Source organism: Nyctereutes procyonoides, unplaced genomic scaffold, assembly GCF_905146905.1.
Source record: "Nyctereutes procyonoides isolate TBG_1078 unplaced genomic scaffold, NYPRO_anot_genome, whole genome shotgun sequence".
Classification (NCBI taxonomy): Eukaryota; Metazoa; Chordata; class Mammalia; order Carnivora; family Canidae; genus Nyctereutes; species Nyctereutes procyonoides.
The window spans coordinates 26,457,429-26,482,907 of NW_026575125.1; the positions used below are offsets into that span (position 1 = coordinate 26,457,429).

The 25,479-nt window shown below is 39.4% G+C and overlaps 1 protein-coding gene across 12 annotated transcripts in view; it reads right to left on the bottom strand.

The window, feature by feature from the left end:
* DMD (dystrophin) overlaps positions 1-25,479 on the bottom strand; it is a 2,039,779-nt gene that overhangs the window by 24,877 nt on the left and 1,989,423 nt on the right. For all 12 annotated transcript variants that reach the window (XM_055339022.1, XM_055339018.1, XM_055339021.1 and 9 more), the window contains 2 exons: positions 8,520-8,763; positions 7,552-7,675 (listed from right to left, as the gene is read on the bottom strand). In XM_055339022.1, the coding sequence (XP_055194997.1) occupies positions 7,552-7,675; positions 8,520-8,763 (368 nt within the window). The remainder of the gene's footprint in view (positions 1-7,551; positions 7,676-8,519; positions 8,764-25,479) is intronic.

Here is a 25,479-nt window from a genome sequence, read left to right on the forward strand (position 1 = left end):
GTGTAGCCACCCCAGGTGTGTTTTGGTTTCATTTTTATGGAATATCTTTTTCCATCCCTTTAATTTCAGTCTCCATGTGTCCTCACATACGAAGTGAGTCTCTTAGAGGCAGCATATAGATGGGTGTTCTTAACAAGTTTTTTTTAGTATAGTTGACACACAGTGTCACATTAGTTGCAGGTGTACCACATAATCACTGAATTTCTCTATACCTTATGTGATGCTTGTCACAAGTGTGGCTACCATCTGTTGCTATCCAGTGCTATTATGATATCAACTATATTCCCCATGCTGTGCCTTTTATCCCCATGACTTATTCTGTAACTGGAAGCCTGGATTTCCCACCACCCATTTTGCCTAGCTTCCTATCCCTCTCCCCTCTGGCAGCCATCTGTTCTCGGTATTTATAAATCTGACTGAATTTTGTTTGTTCATTTATTGTGTTTTTTTAGATTTCACATTAGGAGTGAAATCATAAGGTACTGGTCTTTCTCAGTCTTTCTTATTTCAGTTAGCATACCGGTCCTGGATGGCTTGGTCTTTTTTGTTTTTGTTTTTTTCTTTTAAATCCATTCAGTTACTCTAGGTCTTTTGATTGGAGACTTCATTCTATTTTGATTTAAAGTAATTTTTTATAGTGGTGTACTTATTTCAGAATTGTTTTCTGGCTATTTTGTATTTCCTTTGTTCCTTTCTTCTCTTGTTCTCCTCCTCTGTGGTTTCATGATTTTTCTGTAGTCATATGCCTTGATTTCTTTCTTTTTCTCTGTTGTATGTCTACTCCAAGTTTTTGTTCTGTGGTTACTATGAGGCTTACATAAAATCTATTTTTGTAACAGTCTATTTGAAGCTGGTAACAACTAAGTTTTGAATGCATTCTAAAGCTCTACATTTTTACTCCCCTCACAACATTTTATATTTTTGATGTCACAGTTGATATCCTTTTATCTAGTGCACCCATTAATAATTTATTCTGGTCATTTTTACTATTTTTGTTTTTAAACCTTCATATGAAATTTTTAAGTGATTTATCCACCTCCATCACATTATTCTGAATGTAATGATATATTTACCTTTACATGGAGATTTATATTTTCATGTTTTCTTCTTACTAATTAGTACCCTTTCATTCAGCTTAAAGAAGTCCCTTTGGGGGTGCCTGGGTGGCTCAGTTGGTTAAGCATCTCACTCTTGGTTTCTGCTCAGGCCATGATCTCAGGGTTGTGGGATTGAGCCCTGAGTTGGGCTAGATGCTCAGCATGGAGTCTGCCTGAGACTCTCTCCCCCTCTGCCCTGCCTGCTCTCTCATTCTCTAAAATAAATAAATCTTAAGTTGAAGGGGCTTTTTTTTAAACTCCTTTTGTAAGATGGGCCTAGTGGTGCTGAACTCCTTTATCTTGTCTGGAAAACTTTTTCCATCTTTCCTTTACTTCTGAAGGACAACTTTGCCAGATAAAGTATTCTGGTTGGCAGTTACTTCTTTAAGCACATTGAATGTGTCATTCAACTCCATTCTGACATGTAAAGTTTGTGCTGAAAAATCTGCTGGTCTTGTGTGTACTGCTTTTAAGATTCTCTCCCTTGTCTGTATCTTTTGACAATTATAATGAGTCCTGGTGTGGGTCTCTTTTAATTCCTCTGGGCTCTTGGATCTGGATGTCTGTTTCCTTCCTCAAGTTAGTGAAGTTTTCTGACCGTTTCGTTCTCTCCCTGTTCCTCTGAGACACCTATAATATGAATATTTGTCTGCTTGGGAGTATCCTGATAAGTCTCTTAGGCCATTTCCAGTCTTTTTACTTTTTACTTTCTGCTCTTCCGGCAGATGGATTCTCCTGTCCTGTCTTTGATGACTCATCCTTTCTTTCCGTTCACGCAGTCTGCTATTAAACCCCTCTCATGTAGTTCTCAGTTCAATTGTTGTGTTCTTCCGCTTCATGATTTCTATTGGGTACTATCTATCTCTTTGTTGAAGTTCTCACCTTACATGTACTGTTCTCCAGACCTCAATGAGCATCTTTATGACCATTATTTGAACTCTTTTATCAGAGAAACCACTTACCTCCATTTTATTAACATCTTTTATGATTTGGAACATATCCCATTTCCTTTTCCTTGACATTGTGTTGGTTTCCATTCATTGGATAAAACAGCCACCTCTCCCAGTCTTGGACTGGTTTAAAATTCTTGTAGGAGATGAACCTTAACTTTCAACCCTGCCCTAGCTTTTGGTTGTCTTTCAAACATTTGTAATTGTCCCAGCAGCCTTCTTGGTTCTTAGTGTCACCCAGTAGTTGAGGGCATGCCAAGACCTGTCAGTGTCCCAAAGGGGAGGATCTCAGCCAGCAGCTTTTTTTTTTAACTATGATTAAATTTATTCAATGGCTATAAAACTATTTAGAGTTCATATTTCTCCACAAATCAGTTTTATAAAGTTATGTTTTTCCAGGACTCTGTACATTTGGTACACAGTTTTCAAATGTATTTCAGCCAGCAGATTTTAGAGTATGCAGCTATCTATACCTTCTTCAGGGAAAGGCTAGGAGATGGGAGTTGGTGTTTGTTCCCTCTTCTCTGAGTCCTGGGCAACAGCCATTTACATTTTTTTTTGTTCGCTGCCATCCCACCAAACTTATGAACACAAGCCCTACTGGCCACTAGAGCCAGATCATCAAGTTATGTTAACTGGATGACAGCCACGAAAACCAGAGCATTAGATGTGTGTACATTCTCCTTTCCACGAGATATGTGACTTGGAGGGAGGCAGGAGAGTGAGAAGGTGGTACCCACCAGCCTCCCTAGTCTCTGGAGACTATTTCAGGTGGCCCTTAGATGTGTATTACATTAGAAACCTCTACCTCAGGCTGAAACTTATGCGATAAACAAATAGGCCTCTTCCAAGGAAGAGTGGGTGCATTTCAGTCTGGGGCCTCTGAGCCGAGCCCTGCAGGGCTGGCCACAGTGAATCCTTATGAGCCCTTTAAGTACTATCCTCAGCTGATTTTTTTGGTGATTAATATATTTAGTACCTTGTTTGTGGTCATGTCAGGGGTGTTGCATATGTCCAAACTCACCAAGAAGTACACATGTGTGCAGGTTTTGGTCCATCAATTATACTTTAAGAAAGTTAAAAAAATTAAAAGAAGGCAGGTAATGGAAGAAAGGGTGGTAAAGGACTATCTTTGTGTGGTATTAAAATCAGAAGATGTTCTGGAGGCTGACCAGGATTTCAGATTGGGTTACATTTTTATCCAAAAGACACTCAGGAGAGGCCTAGCAATCTTGACTTATGGTTATCAACATCCCAGAAACCAAGACCTGGAAAGATCATCTAGGGAGAGGGAAGGGGCTAATGAGAGAATCTTGAGGAAAGTTGAGTGATGCCCTGAGAAAGGTACATCACCGATGTGATAATTGGATATAAAATATTTAACTTGAATCCAGGAGTGAGGGACATCCTATAGAACAAGTTGCTGTGACCTCTTCTAAAATGTCAGTGTCATGAAAAATGTAGAGAGGCTAAGGAAGTGTTCTAGATCACAGGAGACTAAAATGAAATGATAGCTAAATACAAAATGTGGCCCTTCACTGGATCCTGAATGAGAAAAATAGAAAGCTGTAAAGAATTTTACTGGCAGAACTGAGGGAATTTCAACTTAAATTATGCCTAACAGTGTCATATCAGTGTTAATTTCCTGAGTGCGATGATTCTTTTGTGATTATGTAAGAGAGTATCTTTTACCTTGGAAGATACATGTTGAAGTATTTAGGGTTTAATCATTAAGTGGGTCAGTTAAATATACAAAACAAACTGCAAAACACCTAATGTGCACATATGCATAAAGATGTAAAATAAAGCAAATGTGGCAAATTTCAATTAACTCCATTTCTGTCATAGTTTGAAATTCTTAGGCAGAAGCTAGGGAACTTCTTAACGTTTTTAAGAAAAAGTGAGTTGGAAGATGGGAAGAAGGGAATGGCTCATCAGAGGTAAGGAGTTGCTAGTGAAGCTCCTGGATACGTAACTCACGAAACCCAAACTTTGTGAATTTCCTTGTCTCTTCCAATAGAACTTAAGCTTCACAACACTGTCCCAGTTAGGGACACCTGGGTGGCTCAGTGGTTTAGCGCCTGCCTTCAGCCCAGGGTGCGATCCTGGAGTCCCGGGATCAAGTCCCATGTCGGGCTCCCTGCCTGGAGCCTGCTTCTCCCTCTGCCTGTGTCTCTGCCTCTCTCTCTACCTCTCTCTCTCTATCTCTCTCTCTGTTGCTCATGAATAAATAAATAAAATCTTTAAAAAACAAAACAAAAAACACGGTCCCAGTTTAAAAAAAATGTATAGTGACACATATGGTATGCAGAGACATAGTGATAAGTATTTCATGGTTTGAGGAAGCACTCCAACTCATTAGGTTACTCATGAGGTCACCCAGTAAGACTTCACCCATGCTTGCCTTTAGAATGTCATTGGGAGAGGATTTATTTAAAGAACGCAATTCTGTATCCACAATATGGTTCTTTAAATCCCAGCCTTATCACACAGCTCAGACTTTCAAAGTGGGAAGATACACATGGCACCTATTTAAGTACCTGTGTGCATCCTTCAAGAAGAGGGTTGGGTTCCCGCCCCCCCCAAACACAGTTGAAAAAAAAAATCACCTTTGCATTTAGTCTTTTCTTTCAGAGAACAAATTCAGCCAATCCGTTTTATACTAGCCAGGTAGCTGAACTCACCCACGTAGAACACTTCTTGTTTTCCGTTCTGCTGTGATCCTCTGAGCTCTGCAAACCATCAGGACCACAGCCTGATGTGTGCTGTGATTTGGGGGCTTCCTTGGAGATTCTTTCTCTAGGCCAGTGTTGACAGGCCTACATATAATCACTGCTTCTAAGCACCCAGGGGTCAGAATCTCACTTGTTAAAATATGTGGTACGGTTTCACATGCTCTGCTTACTTCAAAGCAAGGTACAAAAACTCCATTGGTTTTGGAGTTTACAGACTTTGAAGAGGCAGACATTTTTTTCGCGTGCCAAACTATTGTTTTCAGTCCCAGTGGTCCAGTGGTTCTATTCGGATCTCATGGCAGGGAAAGAGAATCTGATGCGAACACTGCCCTCAGTCACTGAGCTGGGATAAAGCCAGGAGAACCCTCCACACACACATTTTCTTCCTTCACAGGACAACCGGGACCTGGCTTTCCTGCAAGGTCTGACTTCTCTGGAGGAACAGAGGACTCTGCCCACTGCCTGAGGGTCTTGAAGCTCATCAGAACTGCTTCCCCAGCCCTCTGCAGCCCCCTCACACAACCTCCTCAGTATCTCCATCACCTCAGAACCTCACTACATCTGATAAGCCCGACCACCCTGGTCTTGTCAAAGCCACAAAAAGCCCCCTCTCAGTGATCTCCACGTATAGTCTTTGGCAGCTCACCAGTAGGCTGGGTCTTAGATATAGATAGGCACCTCATGAAAGTACATCCAATTTTGAAATTCTCCTGACTGTGGTGCCTTGATTCTTCTTTTCTGTCTGGCACTTTACCTCTCTATATGCTACTCTCATAGAACATTTAAGTATAAAATGAATTTGTCGACACACTATGATACCAGAGCTTTAAGTGTGAGGAATCAAAGAGACACAGGTCTCTTCTTTTCTGTGAGGAAAGATCAAGAGGGTCAAGTACAACCAGTTTAGGATCCACGGAAGAGGAAACAAAACATGGGGCTGCCTCATGCTGGGCCTGAGGACAGAGGTGCCCGGGTGGCTCAGCTGGTTAAGTGCCTGACTCTTGGTTTCAGCTCAGGTCATGATCTCATGGGTTGTGGGATCGAGCTCTGTGCTCAGCAGGGTGTCTGCTTGAAGAGTCTCTCTCTGCCCCTCCCTCCACATGCATGCTTGCTTGCTCGCTCTGTCTCTAAAATAAGTAAGTCTTCAAAAAAAAAAAAAGAGCAGGATAAATGAAGGGGATAAAGTATTTGTGGCCTTCACAATCTAGCATGGCAGGAAAAGTCAATAAGCAGACAGCTGGTGACATTCTATTATCATTTATGCTTCATGCACTCCAGTTTTCTGAGAACCCAGTCCTAGGCAGGAATGACACTAGACCATTTCCTCAACAAACTCATCTTTTACTTAAGTCCTCATTGTAACTTTGTAATGTTCCAAAAGTGCCTCCACTTTGCTCCGGCCTCACTTGTTTTCAAAATTACCCGATCTTTTACTTCACTGAAAACACACCTTCTCCAACTTCACAATTCTCTTGGCTAATGCATTGACACGATCCAACGAGCCATCATTTCTTTTCATTCTTTGACCTGTTGCCCACATCTTCATTCTACCTGCTTTCCACTCCTTTATTACCCCATCACCCAGAGGGAGGTCTTCCTCAAGACACTGGATCCAGGCCCTTTTGTTACACATTTCTTATCTCACACCCTCCAGCTCCTACTTCCAAGGAGCACACTGTCGCCTCCCCCAGCCGGCTCTTTTACACCAGATACGGGCCTGTGCTTTCACTTTCCACACACAACTACGACCTGCTGGTTTCTCAAACACAGCGTGTCCCCAGTCACAAGGATCACTATCTGGTTCTAACCCAATGCTCTCCCATCATTGCCCAAGCAGGCTCATTGCCCTAAATACTCTGTTTTCAAGTAGAAGTTTCCTAGTCTTCTCCTCCCTGACCCCTAGCTAGCCTACACTTTGAACTCCCATAGTTTGGCCTTTGTGTTTGCCTCTTAAAACTTTTATAAGGTGGAGGGATCCCCGGATGGCGCAGTGGTTTGGCGTCTGCCTTTGGCCCAGGGCGTGATCCTGGAGACCCGGGGTCGAATCCCACATCGGGCTCCCGGTGCATGGAGCCTGCTTCTCCCTCTGCCTATGTCTCTGCCTCTCTCTCTCTCTCTGTGACTATCATAAATAAATAAAAAAACTTACAAAAAAATAAAAAAAAACTTTTATAAGGTGGAACAATGGGTTACTTTGGGCCACAGACAGCTGCCGGGATACCTCTTGGGAGATATTTCTTACCTGACATATATTCTTTTCTGACCAAAGTGAGTCCAACACCTCTGCTCAACACTCATGTCATTGTAGTACGACCCCAATCTTCCTCTGCAGCATTATTTCCCTCTCTCTAACCCCACCCCTTCTGCTTGGACCTGATTTTTCTACTGACATGGACTACTGGCTCTTTGCTGCCCTGGGCCAAACATCTTTATCTCTACATCTCCACTTAGGCTACTCCTTCAAAGAGTGCTTGGTTCCTACTTCACCCTTCCAAACTATGCAGAATTACCAATTCATCATAAAGCCTTTGCTGTTCTCCAAAATGAATGAACTCAAATACTACACTATTTTGTTCTGAGGAGCTGAATGGCCAGCTTTTTGAGGGGACTTGGACTATGTGACTCATCTTTGTATTCTAAAGACATTTATGACCATGGCTTGTACAGAGCTGATAGTAGGTGATTTAGCTGATGATCTGAGCAAACAGTTCACCATTTCCAGACCTGAAGAGAAAACAACATCTAAGAGTGGTTAAGAGAAACACTTACCCATGGATTCTGAAGTCTGACTGCCGACCACCCGGAGCAGCATAGGCTGACTGCTGTCTGACCTCTGAAGAGAGGTAGAAGGAGAAGACACCGTTGTACCATTCACCTTGGCCTCTGCCTGGGGCTAAGGTAGCCAAAAGAAAGCAGCATTAGTTTTCATAATAAACACTCAAATAATTATATAAGTTTAAAATGATGACTCATCGGATTCAGAAAGTAGAACCTTTTCTACATAGAAACCTCTCAAATTTTGCTGTTGATAAGCTCCATCAATACTGTCTTTGTATCTGAATTGTGCCCCTTACGTGTTTGAAAAGGAATTACGGCTACACTGGAATAAGATACATAAAATCATTAGATCAAATAACTGAAAGACCTAGAAGGTCATGTGAGAATGGTAAAACCATTTGAGACTACAATCATATAGCAGAGACTTTATACTTTTGTAAAGTATTAAGTCACAGGATGGAGGGAACATATTCAAGCTTTATGCAGGTAGGGCCTACCTACTACGATGCACTATCTTGCTAGGATTTCAATGGAGGCTTTAAAAATTATGTTTCAGGGATTAGAAAAAAATTGAAAGGCACACCAGAAAATAAGACCAACTGCAAAAAACCACAAACAACAACAACAAAAGAGTTCTATTTCCAGAGGCATGATTCTCACTTTTAGGAAACTAGTGGAAATCTTTCAATACTTTTTCCTCCCAAGATAAATTTTAAATAGCTTCAATAAAAAAGTTTTGTAGGAAACAATCTTGAACAAATATAAAAAGATATACTAGTTTTCCTCCCCTTCTTCTATCCCTCCATGGCCAGTACTTTGCTAGGCACATCCTAAGTACCCAACAAATCGATACCTCTTGCAATCCTAAAAGGGACTCTGAGTTCTATTTTTTAGTTCTGGATAAGAGAGGAAACAGCAATTTTCGCAATTATCCCATGTTAGAGAGATGTGGGCCTCACTTGCTCCAGCAGCTGCCTGAGCCTGTGTAACTGGGATTCCAGTTGTTTGTTGTGGTCTTCAAGGATTTGCATCCTGGCTTCCAGGCGGCCTTTGTGTTGACGCAGCAGCTTGGCCTCAGCGATGAGCTCAGCATCCCGGGGACTTTGGGGAGAAGTAGGCATCATTTCAGGAGGGGACGGCAGTGGGGACAGGCCTTTGTGTTCATGCTGCTGCTTTAGACGATCATACTCTGCTTGCAGATTTCTGTTGGCATCAAAAAAGTGAGAAGAGAAAAAAGACCCAGAAAGTTGAAAATCATCATCAGATTTCATATAAAATGGCGTAGAGATACATCTGACCGCCACCAAACACAACAGCAAGCAAAAGAGAGGTACTTAATGAATGGTTTTTATGATGAGGATCTTCGCAATGCTTAAAAAAAAAAAAAAGAGAAAGAAAGAAAATTGGAAGCGTCTGCCCGGTGTGTGAGGGGAGATGCTTTTCAAACTCTTATTTTATGAGTGCCACATTCAGATGAGCAAGCAGCAACGGATTCAGTCATTTTACAACTATTTCCTTATAAAGTCATGAGATTACAAATTTTTATACCTCTGTCAACACAGGTTTGCTTAAAAAAAATCAAACGTTTCAACAGTAATGTGTAACAGCATAGTAACAGTGTAACCATGAACCCACTGCACTGTTTTCTCATAAATTAAACATTTGCCGTATTTTCTTCAAAAAGTTTTGAAGAAATAAAGCTGCAGCCTTCCTATGTATTCTCCTCAATATCCGATCAGTTCCCCCCTTCCCAGTGCCCCCAAGGAGATAATGCCATCCTGAATTCCGTGTCTATCATTACCATGAATGTATCCACGAAGATGAGGTTGAACTTAGTCAAGATGCTGTTATTTGGCTGTTTTACCTACAAAAGTGGCCATTTCATGTGATTCAATCTAGCTGTTATTTTGCATGTTCTTAAACTTTACGAACATTATTTTTAAGAAGATACATACCATTCTAAGAGTTGCTTTTTGCCTTCAACACCATTTTGGAGATTTATCCAGGTTGATACATAATAGTCCCTGATTTTAATTGTTGTAAGGTATTATTCTGATGCTTGAATAGGTCAACAACATTCACCTGTCAGTGGATATTTAAGTTTCCACCCATCACTATTACAAACAAAGATGCAATTTAACTTCCTCCTGTCGCCTTGGATACCTGTTTAAGAGATTCTTTATAGAACTTAGTTGGATGTGGAATTGTTGGGTTCTAGCAAAATCTTCAACTGTATTCATGGCATCCTTTAGTGCACAAATTTTAACCTTTAATATATTCCTCCATGTTTTCTGCTTTTTATGTTTTAAGAAAACCTTCTACCTGCATTTTATTTTTTTGTTTTTTAAAGATTTTAATTATTTATCCATGAGACACACACACAGAGAGAGAGGAGAGAGAGAGGGACGGGGGGGGGGGGAGAGGAAGGGGCAGGCAGAGACACAGGCAGAGGGAGAAGCAGGTTCCATGCAGGGAGCCCGATGTGGGACTCGATTCCAGGACCCTAAGCCGAAGGCAGACGCTTAACCACTGAACCACCCAGGCATCCCTTCTACCTGCATTTAAAAGTTTAATTCACCCAGAATCTTCTGTGCTTGATGTAAAGACATGATCTAATTTTACTTCCCATCCCATAGATAAATTATGAAGCCAGCCTCTTGGACTGTAGAGTCCATCTTTTCCTCACTGATTTCTAAGGGTAGCTCTGCAATGCATCAAGCACCCATAAATACACAAATGTGCTTCTGAGCTTTCTGTTCTGTGGCTTTATTTTTATGTCCCCATGAAGATTGCACACTACAACTTAAAATAAATTGGTGTCTGGTAGGCCCTCCTACTCTGTCCTGCCTTAAAAGTGTCTTGGCTCTTATTGTTGAAATTTGGGGTTCCAATGACATTGGAGGTATATAGGTTCAATGGGGAAGAAGTGGCTTGGTGTTAGGGAATCTTCACATCCAAGAACGTGTTAAGTCTCTTCAATCTTATTTTATATCCATTAATAATGTTCTGTACTGTGTTTTTTCCTCTTGCTCTTCAGGCTGAATGCTGAAGCCATTTACGTTTTTTAATGAATATATTTATTAAGGTTGTAGATTACCTTCTTGCTTCAGAATTGCTGAGGCTCTAATTCCAATTGAGGACACTCCTAATATTGGCTACCATGTGCCTGATCAGAACTGTTGATCTCTTTCTTCCAGTTTCAGTAATGCCAAAATAAGACGACAGATATCCACTGTTTGCAGATGATACACCATCAGTTGAGAGAAATGCCTATCCACAAGTGGGGGAGGTCTAGATCTCAGAGAACAGCCATGAGATGCAAGCAGAGCTTTCCGCTGCCCAGCTCGGGAAAATAAGATCATCTTATGACCAGGTTTCTAGTTAAGGAAATATTTTTGGTTGTTCCCTATCTGAAAGAGCCACACGGGGTGGCATGGCTTCCAAAATGCTAATGTCTACATGGAAGAAGACAAAATCCAATCTATTACTTTTTTCTTTTTAAAGCTCTATCCTGGACCTAACTTTACAAGGTTTCTAGAATTGTTGAAAGTCATAGGGGAAATAAATAAATACCCGGTCTTTCTAATATATAGAAATATAATCTCTGTGGTGCTGGGTGGCTCAGTCGGTTGAGTGTCTGCCTTTGGCTCAGGTTATGATCCCGAGGTCCTGGGATCGAGCCCCACATCAGGCTCTCTGCTCAGTGGGGAAGCTGCTGCTTCCTCTGCCTCTGCCACCATCCCCACCCCACCCCCGGCTTGTTCTCTCTCCCTCCCTCTCTTTCAAGTAAATAAATAAAATCTTAAAAAGAAATATAATCTCTGATCTGTTTTGACTGGAATCCTATCTATCTTTTGTTAATCTTCAAGGAGAGCTGTGTGTATGTACTTTGTTTCATAGCAAGCTGCTTTGACAAAGGAGTAATAAGACAATTTATCAAACAAGTTTACTTTAAGCCAGATTCTGCACATCAGTCCTCTAGGTGGGAACCAATGTATGTAGTTGTTGGCATTAATTAAATTCAATTCCTAACTACTTAACTGAGAATCATCTAAGTGTTTCTGTGGACCTGAAACAGCATCCAATGTTTATAAGTTTTCACTTGATGGGAGTTACTGTTTTTCCCTCCTGGAGTTGTTCACTAGGAGAAATCCACCTTCATCGAAAAGTCCCAACTAACACCACCTTTTAATGGAGAATCCTATTCAAGATTCTTCTTTCTAGCAGACTATTCATTTTGAAAACACTATTTTTAGATGCGGACTTTAGGATAGTACAGCAAATGATTACCATCTTCCCACCTACTTTTCAAAGGTATAGACAGGCGACTACCTTTTCTAGAGAGATCTTCCTTGGTGTCTTCATCTTCTGAGTTTAGTTGTCCAAAGAGCTCTCTTTTATGAGTTCTTTATAAGTGCCTTTGTTCAGCTTAGTGCCTTTGTACAGCTTAGTATATGCAACACATTACATTTTTGCTTATATGTTTTCCAGTGAAAACCAGAAAAGGCTCATTTGAATCTGCCAGGGCTTCCCAAAGCTGGGCTATAAAGAATACCAATTGCTCTATGGAGGCCCTTTCTTGCCTTACCAGATGTTGGAAATTTCTCTCAGGAGACCATTTCCTTAAAGACTCATATCTTTCTTCAGTTCTGGAAGATTCCCAGCTATTGTGGCTTCAAATACGGCTTCTCTGCCATTTTTTCCATGTTCTTCTGAAACTCCTACTGGATATATTTTGGAGCCTTGTGGTTAATTCTCCATTTTTCTTAATTGCTTATTTATATATTTTAATTCCCTTATCTTTTCTGATGGGGTACAGTCTAGAATGTGTCCTGTCTATGGAGTTTAGTAATTTCAATGACGATAGTTTGCATTTCCAAAGATTTTTTTTTTGAAGATCCACCTGGTTCTTTATTTTTGTACATACTGTAAGTAAGCTCTATAACCCAGTATGGGGCTCGAACTCAGGACCTTGAGATCAAGTGTTGCATGCTCTCCCAACTGAGCCAGTCAGGCGCCCCAGTTCATTGGTTCATTTTTTTTTAAATAAATGGTATTTCCTTATTTATTTCCTCTCCTTCTGAACTCACCTCTCAAGTAGTTTTTGGCTGCTTCCACCCAAGACCTCTGGTCTAGAGCTAAATCTTATATTGGTAGATTATAGCTCTTACTTAGATTGAGTGGCATGAATGCACTTATTGCTAAGTTTCATCACCAGGCAACATGGTTCAGGTCCTGGTTTCAAGGCTGTGAAGTGATGCTCTTCTTTGCAACTGCATGCCTCACCTCTTTCCCAGGCTTTATGCATTAGAATGTAATGCTGCATCCATGGCTGCAGATAAGCTGTAGTGCCCTGCAGCAGCCCAAGTTGTTCATTTTTCATTTCAAGTATAAGTCTGTCTCTCAAGTGTGTTTTTTGGGAGCCCTGATTTTAAAAGGTGGGGGCCCCGAGCCAGGCATTTAAAGAGGCTGTTAATTCCTGTTATTACAGCAGGAACTGAAAGTCTGCTAACTTATCCCCACACACTGCTCACCATGCATGCCGTGGTTTTCGTCTTTGCATTCCATATGTTATCTACCACTGACTGGATCAATGGTAGGAGCAGAGGAAGATGCCCTAAAAAAAGAGCTCATGTGATCTTAATCAGAAGCCTACCAGGACATGTTGATTTTATAGATGTATGGTCAATGTTCCCTCAATATGCATTCAAACGTAAATTTACCATAACAGGATTAAATGAGCCAAGGAAGTGGGGTGCCTGGCTCAGTCAGGAGAGAATGCAACTCTTCATCTCAGGGTTGTGAGTTCAAGCCCCACACTGGGGGCAGGGATTACTTAAATAAAGTCTTTATAAAAAATGGCCTAACAAATAGGTGATATACATAAATCTATTCACTCAATAACAAACTTGATTTTGAGGGATGAATTTTCCCTCCTACAGTTCTGAGGCAGGACAAGCAATCATGCTAAAGGTTCAAAAACAGCTCAAAAGAAGTATCTTACAAAAAAGTATCTTGGGGGCAGCCCCGGTGGCGCAGCAGTTTAGCGCTGCCTGCAGCCCGGGGTGTGATCCTGGAGATCCGGGATCGAGTCTCACGTCAGGCTTTCCTGCATGGAGCCTGCTTGTGTCTCTGCCTCTCTCTCGCTCTCTCTAAATAAATAAATAAATCTTAAAAAAAAGTATCTTGGCCAGAAAACAAATACCAAGTACTTGGAGTTCATATTCTCTTTTTAAAGGTGTTTATTTGAAAGACTAACGTTTAAGGTATCGAATTAGAGATAACTTTTCCCAATAAATGTAGTCAGTGTGGCAGAGTTGATAGGGCATATTTTTGTTAGGAGTTCAGAATTAAAGTTATCTTCTATATTTAAAAATATCTATGCCAATGCCTTTCAAAGTGTATCATGATACTAGTTTTTTTCTTTGGACACAGTATTTATAAAGCATGTAGCAGAGATCATCTTCATAAAAGACCAATGGGATACTTACCCCTATTCCAAGGTGAGTTGTTTTAAAGCTTAACCACAAATACACAGTTTACTCACTTTAACAGTTGGCTGTTGATTTATATTGTTACCAATATATATTTTGCTTTTCTTGAAGTTATACATGTACATCTCACCCCTATTAATTCTCTAATTGTTGGAATGTATTTATGCTGTCATTTCAATATAGTTGAATATATGTCAGCAATCAGATGACGACTCACAGAGAATCTATTTACGTTCTTGATTATCTTGTAAATTCTATTTCCCTGGTAGCTCTCTAAAGAACACTATTTCAAATTCACTGCACATGGCTTTTGTCACCACAATTTCTTCCAGCAGTCAGTCATCCTAAAAAGAATTCTCCCAGTATTAATTTCTTATTCTCCATAGAGCCTTAAAAAAAAACCTTCATTCTATACTCATGTAAATGTATATGATTAATTTTATGTCATCAAATGTACAAACATGGTTGTCCAGATACCAATTTACCTTAAAAAATTTCCTAATCAGGATATTTCATCCCCAAACTGCAGAATACACATTTTTTTTCAAGTGCACATGGAACATTCTCCAAGACAGATCACATGTGAGGCCACTATACAAGTCTAAGTTTAAGAAGACTGAAATCACATCAAGCCTCTTTTCTGACCACAAGGGTGTGGAACCTAGGAATCAATTACAAGAAAACACTGGAAAAATACAAACACATGGAGAGTAAACCATGACTGGGTCAACAAAAAAATCAAAGAGGAAATAAAAAAATACATAGAGACAAATGAAAATGAGAACACAATGGTTCAAAATCTTTGGGAGGTAGCAAAGCAAGTTTATAGGGATACGGGCTTACTTCAAGAAAAAAGCAAAGTCTCAAATAATGTAACCTATGCCTAGAAGAGGAACTAGAAAAGGAAAAACCAGCAAAGCCTAAAGTTCATAGAAGAAAGGAAAAAATAAAGATCACAGAGGACAAAAATGAAATAGAAACTGAAACTAAGAGCTAGTTTTTTGAAAAGATCAACAAAATTGATAAATCTTGAGCCAGACTCATCAAAAGAGTAGTTAAATAAATACAAAATGAAAGGGGTGAAATAACAACCAACATGACAGAGATACAAAGAATTATATGCCAATAAATTGGACAACCTAGGTAAGTTGCTAGAAACACACAATCTCCCAAAAATGAATTAGGAAGAAACAGAAAGTTTGAACATATTGATTAGTAGTAATGAAATTGAATCAGTAAATTAAAAAACTCCCAACAAACAAAAGGATAGAACCAGATGGCTTCACAGGTGTTTTAAGGAAGAGTTAATACCTATTGTACCCAAAAAGTTCCCAAGAAAGAAAATTATAGGACAATATCCTTGATGAACACAGATGAAAAAAATCCTCCACCAAATATTAGCAAACCAAATTCAGTGATATGTTAAAATGATAAATCAACATGACACCACATTAAGAAAATGAAGGATAAAAGCCATATGATCATTGCTTTTGCTTCATGTATTGAAACTGTCAAACTTTAGCATCCATTTATGATAACAACTCCCCAAAAAAGTGGATTCAGAACAGAGCTCAACATAAAGACCATATATGACAAACCCACAGCTAACATAATATTCAATGTGAAAACCCTTAGAGCTTTTCCTCTAAGATTAGCAACAAGACAAGGATGTCCACTTTCACCACTTTTATTCAACAGATTACTGGAAGTCCTAGTCACAGCAATCTGACAAGAAATAAAAGGCATCCAAACTACTAAGGAAGAAGTAAAATTGCCACTGTTAGATGATATTATACAGAGAAAACCCTAAAGACTATTAGAATAAATGAATTCAGTACAGTTTCCGGAAATAAAATAAGTAAAAATCTGTTGCATTTCAATACACTAATAATGAAGTAGCAGAAAGACAAAGTAAGAAAACAATACCATTTACAACTGCATCAAAAAGAATAAAATACCTAGTAATAAAACTTAAATACCTAGGAATAGAATTTAATCAAGGAGATGAAAGGCTTGTACTCTGAAACCTCCAAAACGTTGATGAAGAACACATGACACAAACAAATGGAAAGCTATTCAATGTTCATGGATTGGAAAAAGATCGTTAAAATGTCCATACTACCCAAAGCAATCTACAAAATTGAGAGCGATCTCTATCAAAATACCAATAGTATTCCTCACAGAACTAGAACCCATAATCCCAAAATCTGTATGGAACCACATAAGACCCCGACATAGCCAAAGCAATCTTAGAAAAGAAGAACAAAGCTGAGGGCATTATAATCCCAAATTTCAAATTATATTACAAACTTGTACTAATCAAGACACATATATCAGTGGAATAGACCAGAGAGCCTAGAAATAAATACATACTTAAATGGTCAATAGTCTTTGACAAAGGAGGCAAGAATGTATATAATGGGAGAAATACAGATTCTTCAATTAATGGTTCTGGGAAAACTGGACAGCTATATGCCAATGAATGAAATTGGACCACTTTCTTACTTCATACATAAAAATAAACTCAAGATGGATTAAAGACCTAAATGTGAGACCTAAAACCATAAAAATTCTAAAAGAAAATAGGCAATAATCTCTTGGACACTGGCCTTAGCAATATTTTTTTGTATGTCTCCTCGGGAAAGAGAAACTAAAGCAAAAATAAACTGTCAGGACTATGTCAAAGTAAAAAGCTTCTACACAGCAAAGGAAATCATCAACAAAACAAACAGGCAACCTACTAAGTGAAAAAACTTATTTGTGAATGATATATCAGATAAGGGGTTAATATACAAAATATATAAACAACTCCTCCAACTCAATACCAGAAAAGCAATCCACTTAAAACATGGACAAAGAACCTGAATGCACTTTTTTCCAAAGAAGACATACAGATGGCCAATGTACACATGAAAAAAATGTTTAACATCGCTAATCATCAGGGAAATGCAAATCATAGCCACAGCAAGCTAGCAGTTAACACTTGTCAGAATGGCTAGTATCAGAAAACCAAAAAACAAGTGTTGGCAATGAGATGGAGAAAAGGGAACCATGGAACACTGTTGCTGGGAAAGTAAGTTGGTACAGCCATTGTAAAACACAGTATAGAGTTTCCTCAAAAAATTAAAAATAAGTACTACTATATGATTCAGAAATTCTCCTTCTGGATATTCATCTGAAGAAAACACTAACTCAAAAAGATGAATGCACTCCCATGTTCTTTGCAGCATTATTTACAATAGCAAAAACCTAAGTGTCCACTGATAGAAAAATGGATAGGGAAGATGTGGTATATACACAACTGAATATTAACCATAAAAAAAGAAATCTTGCCATTAGTGACACCATGGATGAACCTAGAGAGTATTATGCTAAATGAAATAAGTCAGAGAAAGGCAAATAAGCATATGATTTCACTTACATGTGGAATCTAAAAACCAAAAGGAACAAACAAATTGCATAGACTCAAATACAGAGAACTGGTGGTTGCCAGAGGGAAGGAAAAGTAGGGAGACAAGGTGAATGAGTTGAAGGGGAATAAGAGGTACAAACTTTCAGTCATAAAATAGTCATGCAGATGAAAAGTACAGTATAGGGTACAGGAATACTGTCAATAAAAGCACCTACACTTATTGTGGGGAGCAACTGCATCTGTACAGAATTGTTGAATTACTATGTTGTACACTCGAAAACTAATATAACATGTATGTCAATTATACCTCAATTAAAAATTATAACTAAGATGTTAGAAATAAAAAAATTTAACTGTTAATGAGTAAATTGTTGGCTCATTTCTTCTTTCCTTTAGAACTTCATGGATACTACTCTAGGAGTATTGAATGTTACTCTAGAACAAAAAGTTACACTAAAAAGAAAATATTTCCTAAGCATGGACACCAGGCTGGCTCTTTGGAAGAGCCTGAAATTCTTGATCTCTGGGTTGTCAGTTTGAGCCCCATGCTGGGGGTAGAGATTACTTATAAACAAACAAACTTTAAGAAAATTTCCTAAGCAACTGACAGATATAAGAGAAAAATCAAATTGGCCTTACGTCTACCTGCTGAAACATGAAAGCACCTGGCCCCTCTAGCAATCATAACTACCCACATGCTGGTTATGATAAAGAACATGACAAGAAGTTTTGTGTAATTTCTATGAATTCACAGAGGCCAAGTGTTTTCAATGTCAGTTATCTACTCTTTAAACACAACTTCCATGCCGAGTGTAATTACATAATCATATCAGGGTATTATTGAAATAAAGAGCTAAAGAGCACTTGCCAGTCATCAAAGTCTTCTTAGTAGTATTAGACACTGACCTGTATATCAAAGCATGAACACACAGAGTCTCTTTCATAAGGGTAAGAAAACTATAAAGGTCTGCACCTAAAAAGATTAGGCCCAGAGAAATCCAGCTTTACCCTCATACTATATAAAAAGCAGCTAAATTAAATCACATCCACCAATCTGGATTCAGGCAAATTTAGTCTATCATATAGAACTATTATAGATACTATAAATCTAACAAATTAGCAGTTTCTAATAAAAGGGGAGGGGGAAGATAAATTTTGCAAGCATGAATTATTTTAAAAACAGGAAACTGCACAGAGCTTTTTCAATTATAATAAAATGATTAAAAGCTACATTGTAAAATTTTATCAAGTACCAACTCAGAAATACTCCTAAACTAGATGGAGAGTGTGCCTTTGCATGATCAGTGTTAATTAAGGAGAAGCTCACAGGGTGGGAAGTATGCATATTTTGGGTCTGCCTTAAGCAAGACAGTAAAAATGGCAGGAACCCCCCTCTGCTCCCTGCCCCCCACCCTCAGGTTCTTATTTCTAATATTTCTCTCTTAACACTATCACCCTTTCATGTATTCAGAGCTCTCAATTCCAATGCCTTTCCTACTGAAATTTACTCAGCAGAAAGGTGTTATATAAGTCTATTAAACCTTACTGGGATTTTATAATAATGTACCATTTCTTCCAGTGACTTCTGCATTTTAAAAGAGATGTTGAAGCACGTAAAGAAAAGTAAGATTTGTTTTTTTTGAACGCATTGCCTTTTTGGTGCCTTTTACCACCAATGGCTGGGGAGGAAACTAGAACATGGTTTGAGAGCATGGTTTTGGAGTCAGGAAGACCTTGATTCACAACTAGGCTTTGCCATGTGCTGAAGCTAGGCCACTGACTTAAGCACTCATTTCATCAGGAGGATTAATGAGCCAGTATATGGTCTACATTCTATAAATGCAACTTTCTTAGAACCATGGCCAGTGCATTCTAAGTGTTCATCATTATTACTTCTTTCTTTCTACATTCTGTACTTTTTAGATTTGGAACTCGGGTGGGATAAAAGCTTCCTACCAAAAAAAAAAGTACTTAAGTTATCTGAAATGATAGCAATCAACCTACTGAACTTGGCAGAAAATACACACATAGAGTGCTTCAAAATGGATTCTTCAGTATTTATCCTCTCTTTATATACACATCAGTTCTAACTCCCCCTGTCATTACTGTAGTAACTCCAGAATTTGGAATTTTGTCTTTTCCATGTGTGCTCTAGTCAAATGTATCATAGCTGAACACCTAGGCAAAATGAAAGCACTGAGCTAAGATCATTAGGATGAGATCTCCTTAAAACTACCAAATTATGGCCATTGATTATTGTGGTAATAAAATATTCAGACCAAGTCTACAGAGTTAATGTATCTAGATGTACTCTATTTTTGGGATATGCCCTTGACACATCAGTGGAGACCTTACTTGAGTTCTAATAGACAGAACATGACAATATCAATTGGCTTTAGTTTTTTTATCTTCAATGACAGATATTTTTCACAAATTCCTGATCAGGGACCAACACCCTACTGTCTGTAGAATAAATATATTAATCAAAAGTTCAATGAAAGAAGAAAAGAATTCATTAAAAAATCCTGACTGTACAGCTGGAAATAAGGCAGACATACAAAACCCAAAACTAAAATGACAGTGGCTACTCTTCACCATTCAAAAAGCACAGTAGGATTGGAGAGGCTTTAGAAGTGAGGAATCTAGTCCCCAGGAAGAGTACCACTGGGAGAAGTAGGTTTCAATTTTCAGACAAATACAGTAAAATATCAAACTTTCATTGTCTGTGGTCAGCAAAAAGCTGTAACAGTCGCTAGGAGAATCATAATTTTAAGCTTTGTGTGTCCCAGCTTGAGTCCCTCATGAGTAGTTAGACTCAGTCTTAAATTCTCCCAGTAAATTCATCTTGATGGCCTATTTTTCACTTGTTGGCACACACTGCTGTACACTCTTGCCATATCTGATCTTCTGGCCTCCTCTGTTACAATGACAGAAACCACAGAATCATTTCTTTAAAATACATCCCAGCACTTGTACATGAATGTTCAGGGGAGCCTTATCCATAATAGGTACTAAGTGGCAACAACCCAATGCCCATCACCTGCTGACTACTGAGAAAATTGTGGCATATTCATGTGATGGAATATCATTCAGTAATAAAGAATGAATACCTGCTACAACATATATGTCTCTTTAAATATGCTACATGAAAGAAACCACCTATACAAGACCACATATGGTATGATTCCATTCATATGACACATATCCACAGAAATAGAAAACAGATCAGTGGCCAGCTAGGGCTGGAGCAAAGTTCTTTTGGGAAAAATGGACAGTGACTAAAAATGGGTAAGGGGTTTCTTTTTGGGGTGAGGAAATTGTTCTAAAATTGACTGTGATGATGGTTGCACAATTCTATACTAATAACCAGTGAATTATACAGTTAAATGGGTGAGTTGTATCTCAGTAAACCTCATAATCAAAATTAAGTTCTAGATTCAAAATCCTCCTTCTCATAGCACACAAGATATTTCCCTAGTAAAGACTAATTTTCTTATGCTCTCTCATATGGTGGAGGATTTGAGTTTAACCCATGTATATATAAAAGGAAAAGGGTATATACATGCCTGGAGAATTATCTATGCAGATATTTCTCATTACTTTTGAATGATGAATTTTAATAAGCCCAGAAAATGCTCAAGTCTGGGTCAACCTACACAACATAGATGTTTTTACTCTAGTGGAAAATGATCGAACAACCTCAGTAAGTATGAGAAAGAATCCGGGGAAAGAAGAACCTAAGAAATGAGAAAAGCAAGAAAGTCAGCTAAAAATCAACCAAAAATATCCATCTGGGCACAGGAAAATTACAGAGGGTATTCATCCATTCATTTAATCAACATTTATTTGTACACTCAGCACTACCAAGATTTATGAGACACTGTCCTTCACTCTTCTAGAGTTCACCTTCTGGTGTGTAGGGATACTACCTTGTGCCACCATGATGATGGGCCTTACCCTAATGCCAGAGGACTGGGAATTATGTACATTGCTAAAGCAAAAAACACAAATTATTTCTATCTTTGAAATAATCACTTTAATTTAATAGGAAATTATAGGAAAAGGATCATAGGAATTTATTTATGACCTATAGTTAGTTAGTAGTCAGAGTGGTACCATAAGTAACCCAGAATTGCAAGATACAAACAAAGGGTCAGCTTTAGTTTTTAAGATAGTTTAAAAAAATGGGGGAAATGAAGGGTATGTTGAGTCATCTGCAGAAGCCATCCACTTACCTAAGTAATACACACCAGGAAACTATTTCTACCTTGGGCATACCCATTACAGTCAACTACACCATGAAGTCTTTCATCGTCTTTTCATGTATATTTTCTTCCTAGGAGGTCCCTAACCTCTCCTGAGGCCTCCGCATCCCTTAGGCCCACCATCTACACACCTCCAAACCCATTATTCCTCCGTCCAGACTTCTCTTTTAAACTTCAGACCTATCTTTTTGATAGTCTCCTGTATGTCTCCATTAGCCATGGGGTCCATGAAGTGTAACTTGCTAAGCCACAAATGTTGATATATTGATCATTTACGCTCTACCATTTCAGTGCCAGAAAAGGAATCTGCTTCCTCAAGTAGCATTCCACAGGACCACAGAGTAGCTACACATCTTTTAAATTTATACCTTAATCTGTTGTTGAGATGAATGCTACACCTGCATTCCTGTTATAAGGTAAAGAGGAAGAAATATCTTTCTATGAATTGATCATACACATTTATATATATCACAATCCAGGAGAGGTCTCAAGTAACAACTGGCCTTTGCATCTAACTGATTAAAAAAAAGGTTCCACAGTAATGGTGATAGAGGTAGAAGTGGCTATCTTTGGTGGACATCTTTCAAGATTCAATCAGTTAAGAACTCCATATATCAGGTTAATTTTGTCAAGTTATTGGTGGAAGTTCTTATGTGTGGTGTGATTAGAAAGCCAGGGTTACTCACTGGGATGTTCCATAAATAGAGCAGAAAGAATTTTCTATGGCCATGAGAGATGACTTAATACCTATCTTTGGATCTTCCAGACTAAATCATTTTAGTTTCTGCATTTATAGGGCTTCACTGCTAGAGCAAATCAAAAATAACTACTGTGAGAAAAATCCAGGCTTCATCTGCAGAGACACCTGTTAGAGCTACTTCCTCTAATGTCCCCCAGAAAACAGTAGCTGGGCTTCTCACCTACCACAGGAGAGAGCGAACTGTGCTGTCTCCTTGACTGGTTTTCAAAATTTAATACAGATCTGCATTTCCTACCCAAAACAAAGTGTGTTCCATAGAACATTACAGTTGGGCTAAGGTCAAGTCTGTGTAAGCAACATTGGGTTAAACAAAGCTAATCCTGTTTCTTTACTTCTAGACTCCTCAATGCAAAGGTTAATTAATCATGACTTTCCAAAACAAGTGTTTGTAGACCTTGTCTGTCCTTGGAACTACTTTTTAAAGAGCTTCTTAGAGGTATTCTGCAGGACACATTTTAGGCAACAGAGAACTTCCATGGAGAAATACCATCAGCTCTTTGGCCTTTAATGTTAAGCTTTTCACAATTATCAAAGGGACTAGAAGCCACCACATACAACTTCCTTCAGTCTCTGTTATAAAAGGACACTAGCTAATGATCACATCAAGTGTTAACACTGTTTAAGAGTCCAGGACCACCCGAGTTTGAATCCAAGCCCCATTCCTTGCTAGCTGTGTGACATGTCCTTCATACTTGGTGCCACAAAATCTTTATTTGGAAGACAACTTCTCCTTCATAGGGTCACTGTAAGGATTAGATAAGAACTTCTACATACTCATAAGAGTTCCCATCCACAGCAAGGACATGGTGCTTAAACGACAGTCATTTTTTATTTTTGTTACTATTTAGAGCCAGGAAAACCGTGTTTCCTTAGGCAGGTGCATGCTTCTTTCATCCAACATTAAGAGATCAACAAATTATGTTTCCTCATATCCCAACTGGGGGCAGGGAAGCTGGGACCAAATCTGAATCTCATTTATATCAACTATGCTAATCCCTACTATGTTCACTGCTTTACGATTTAAACCGTGGGAATCTTCTTTCTACACTTTTTTTCAAATCCTTTTTTGGAAAGTGAGTACATAATATTAGTATAGCAAATTGCCCCTTGAGTCTCTTGGGACAAATAGAACTCCCTGGCCCCCAGATGCAGTTCCTTTTCCCTATGCACTGACCTTTGCCAATCAGTAGCTTTTCCTGTATGTAGGACATTGTCTGGTTTGCTTTTGAATGATCACTTCCCCATTCCCTAGTTAAAAATTTTCCTATCATCCAATTTTTCCTTATTCCATCTTCCCCTGGCCTCATTCATTCAGTGACCTTTGCATGTCCCCATCCCTTCTTCACTTGCTTGCGACACCCTTAGCTCAGAACCTGGCCATCTTTCAGCGAACTGTTTCCACGATTTTTCTACCAATCTCTATGGCTTTAGCTCCCTCTGCCTCTTCTCAAAAAACCTTCAGTGTTCAACTGCTTACAGGATAAAATCCAAACTACTTAATAGGACATAGACAGTCCTTTGCACCGTGGTCTCCACCTATGGTTCCACTACTCTACCATTCTCCCCATTCCATGCTATGGCGGTAAATTACTCTCTGTCCCATCAGTCTGGAAGGTTCAGCCTCTCCCCTGGAAAAGTCAGCCTGGAAAAGACCTCTGCAGTCTAGCTTCAACTCCCTTGGTGAAAGCCTCTCCGGTCCCACCTGACAGAATTAATCCTTTGCCTCTGTGCCCCCCAGAGTGTTTGTCACGATGGGTTATGACTGTTTATAATTAATTGTTTGCATTTTAATGCCTTTTCTTCAATGCTGAGCTCCATGAAGGTGAGAACCAAGGCTTATTCATCTCTGTAGCACTGGCACTTTGAAAAACACATTAAGCGTTCACCGTCTCTGTTGAACTGCATTGGAATGATCTCCTTGGGCCCGGAAAGTAACTAAAGAAAGTGACGAGCACAGTTCTCCTGCAGCCCAGCGGGATGGTAACACAAGTCAAAAGGAGGCTAAGGGTCTTCAGCGAAGGACCTAACAAGGGATCCTGGATTAGAAGAGCTTCACCTTTACACAGGCTGTTCAAGGAGAGGGCAGCAGCTCCCAGAAATCCTGAATATTCTGATCGGCAGAAGCGTACTTGGGTTTTTCTAATAGTCCTTCGAAACTATCCAATTTCCTGTGCCAACAATCTAAGCTCACTAGACAGCAGTGTGATTTTTAAAAAAAGATTTTATTCGTGAGAGACACACAGAGAGAGGCAGAGACACAGGCAGAGGGAGAAGCAGGCTCCCTGTGGGGAGCCCGATGGTGGGACTCGATCCCAGGACCCAGGATCACACCCTGGGCTGAAGGGAGATGCTCAATCACTGAGCCACCCAGGCGCCTCAGCAGTGTGATTTTTATTCTGATTTTCAAGATACCTGTTTGTGATATGGAGGACCTGGAATGGGGGGACAATTCCAGTCTCTAAAAAACACATACTCCCCATTTAAACAGAGGAAGTATTTATACTCAAACGCCGTGCCGTTCCCCAAAAAGGTTTAAGGCAACGTTAATACATGTAGTATAACGAGACCGCTAAAAAGAGAATTAGATTCAAGGGAGCAGTAAATTGTCCTTCTGGGTTATCCATCCCCTTCCAGCAACTGGATGGGATGAATCGGTCCCCTCAGGCTTCGATTTGATTAACTCCAGATAAACTGAAGGAAATTTAGTTACTGGACTGGTTAGTCTGAGACTGAGCCTCTGAATCATGGGGACTCCAGCCCACGAGCCCATTACCTGCCTGAGGAGAGCCAAGTGGGCTGACTCCTGCCCACCTTATTTAAATTCAGTGTGTCTGCCCTAAAGCTTCTCTTGCTAAAGCATCTCTCCTAGGATGGCTTCCCTTGCCAAAAAAAGACCTTGGGTGTCCGATTTATGAAGGAAAACTAGTTCCCTTTATCTCATAAAGCTCTGCAGCCCTTTGTTTTGGGGGCACATGTTGCCAAGTGACA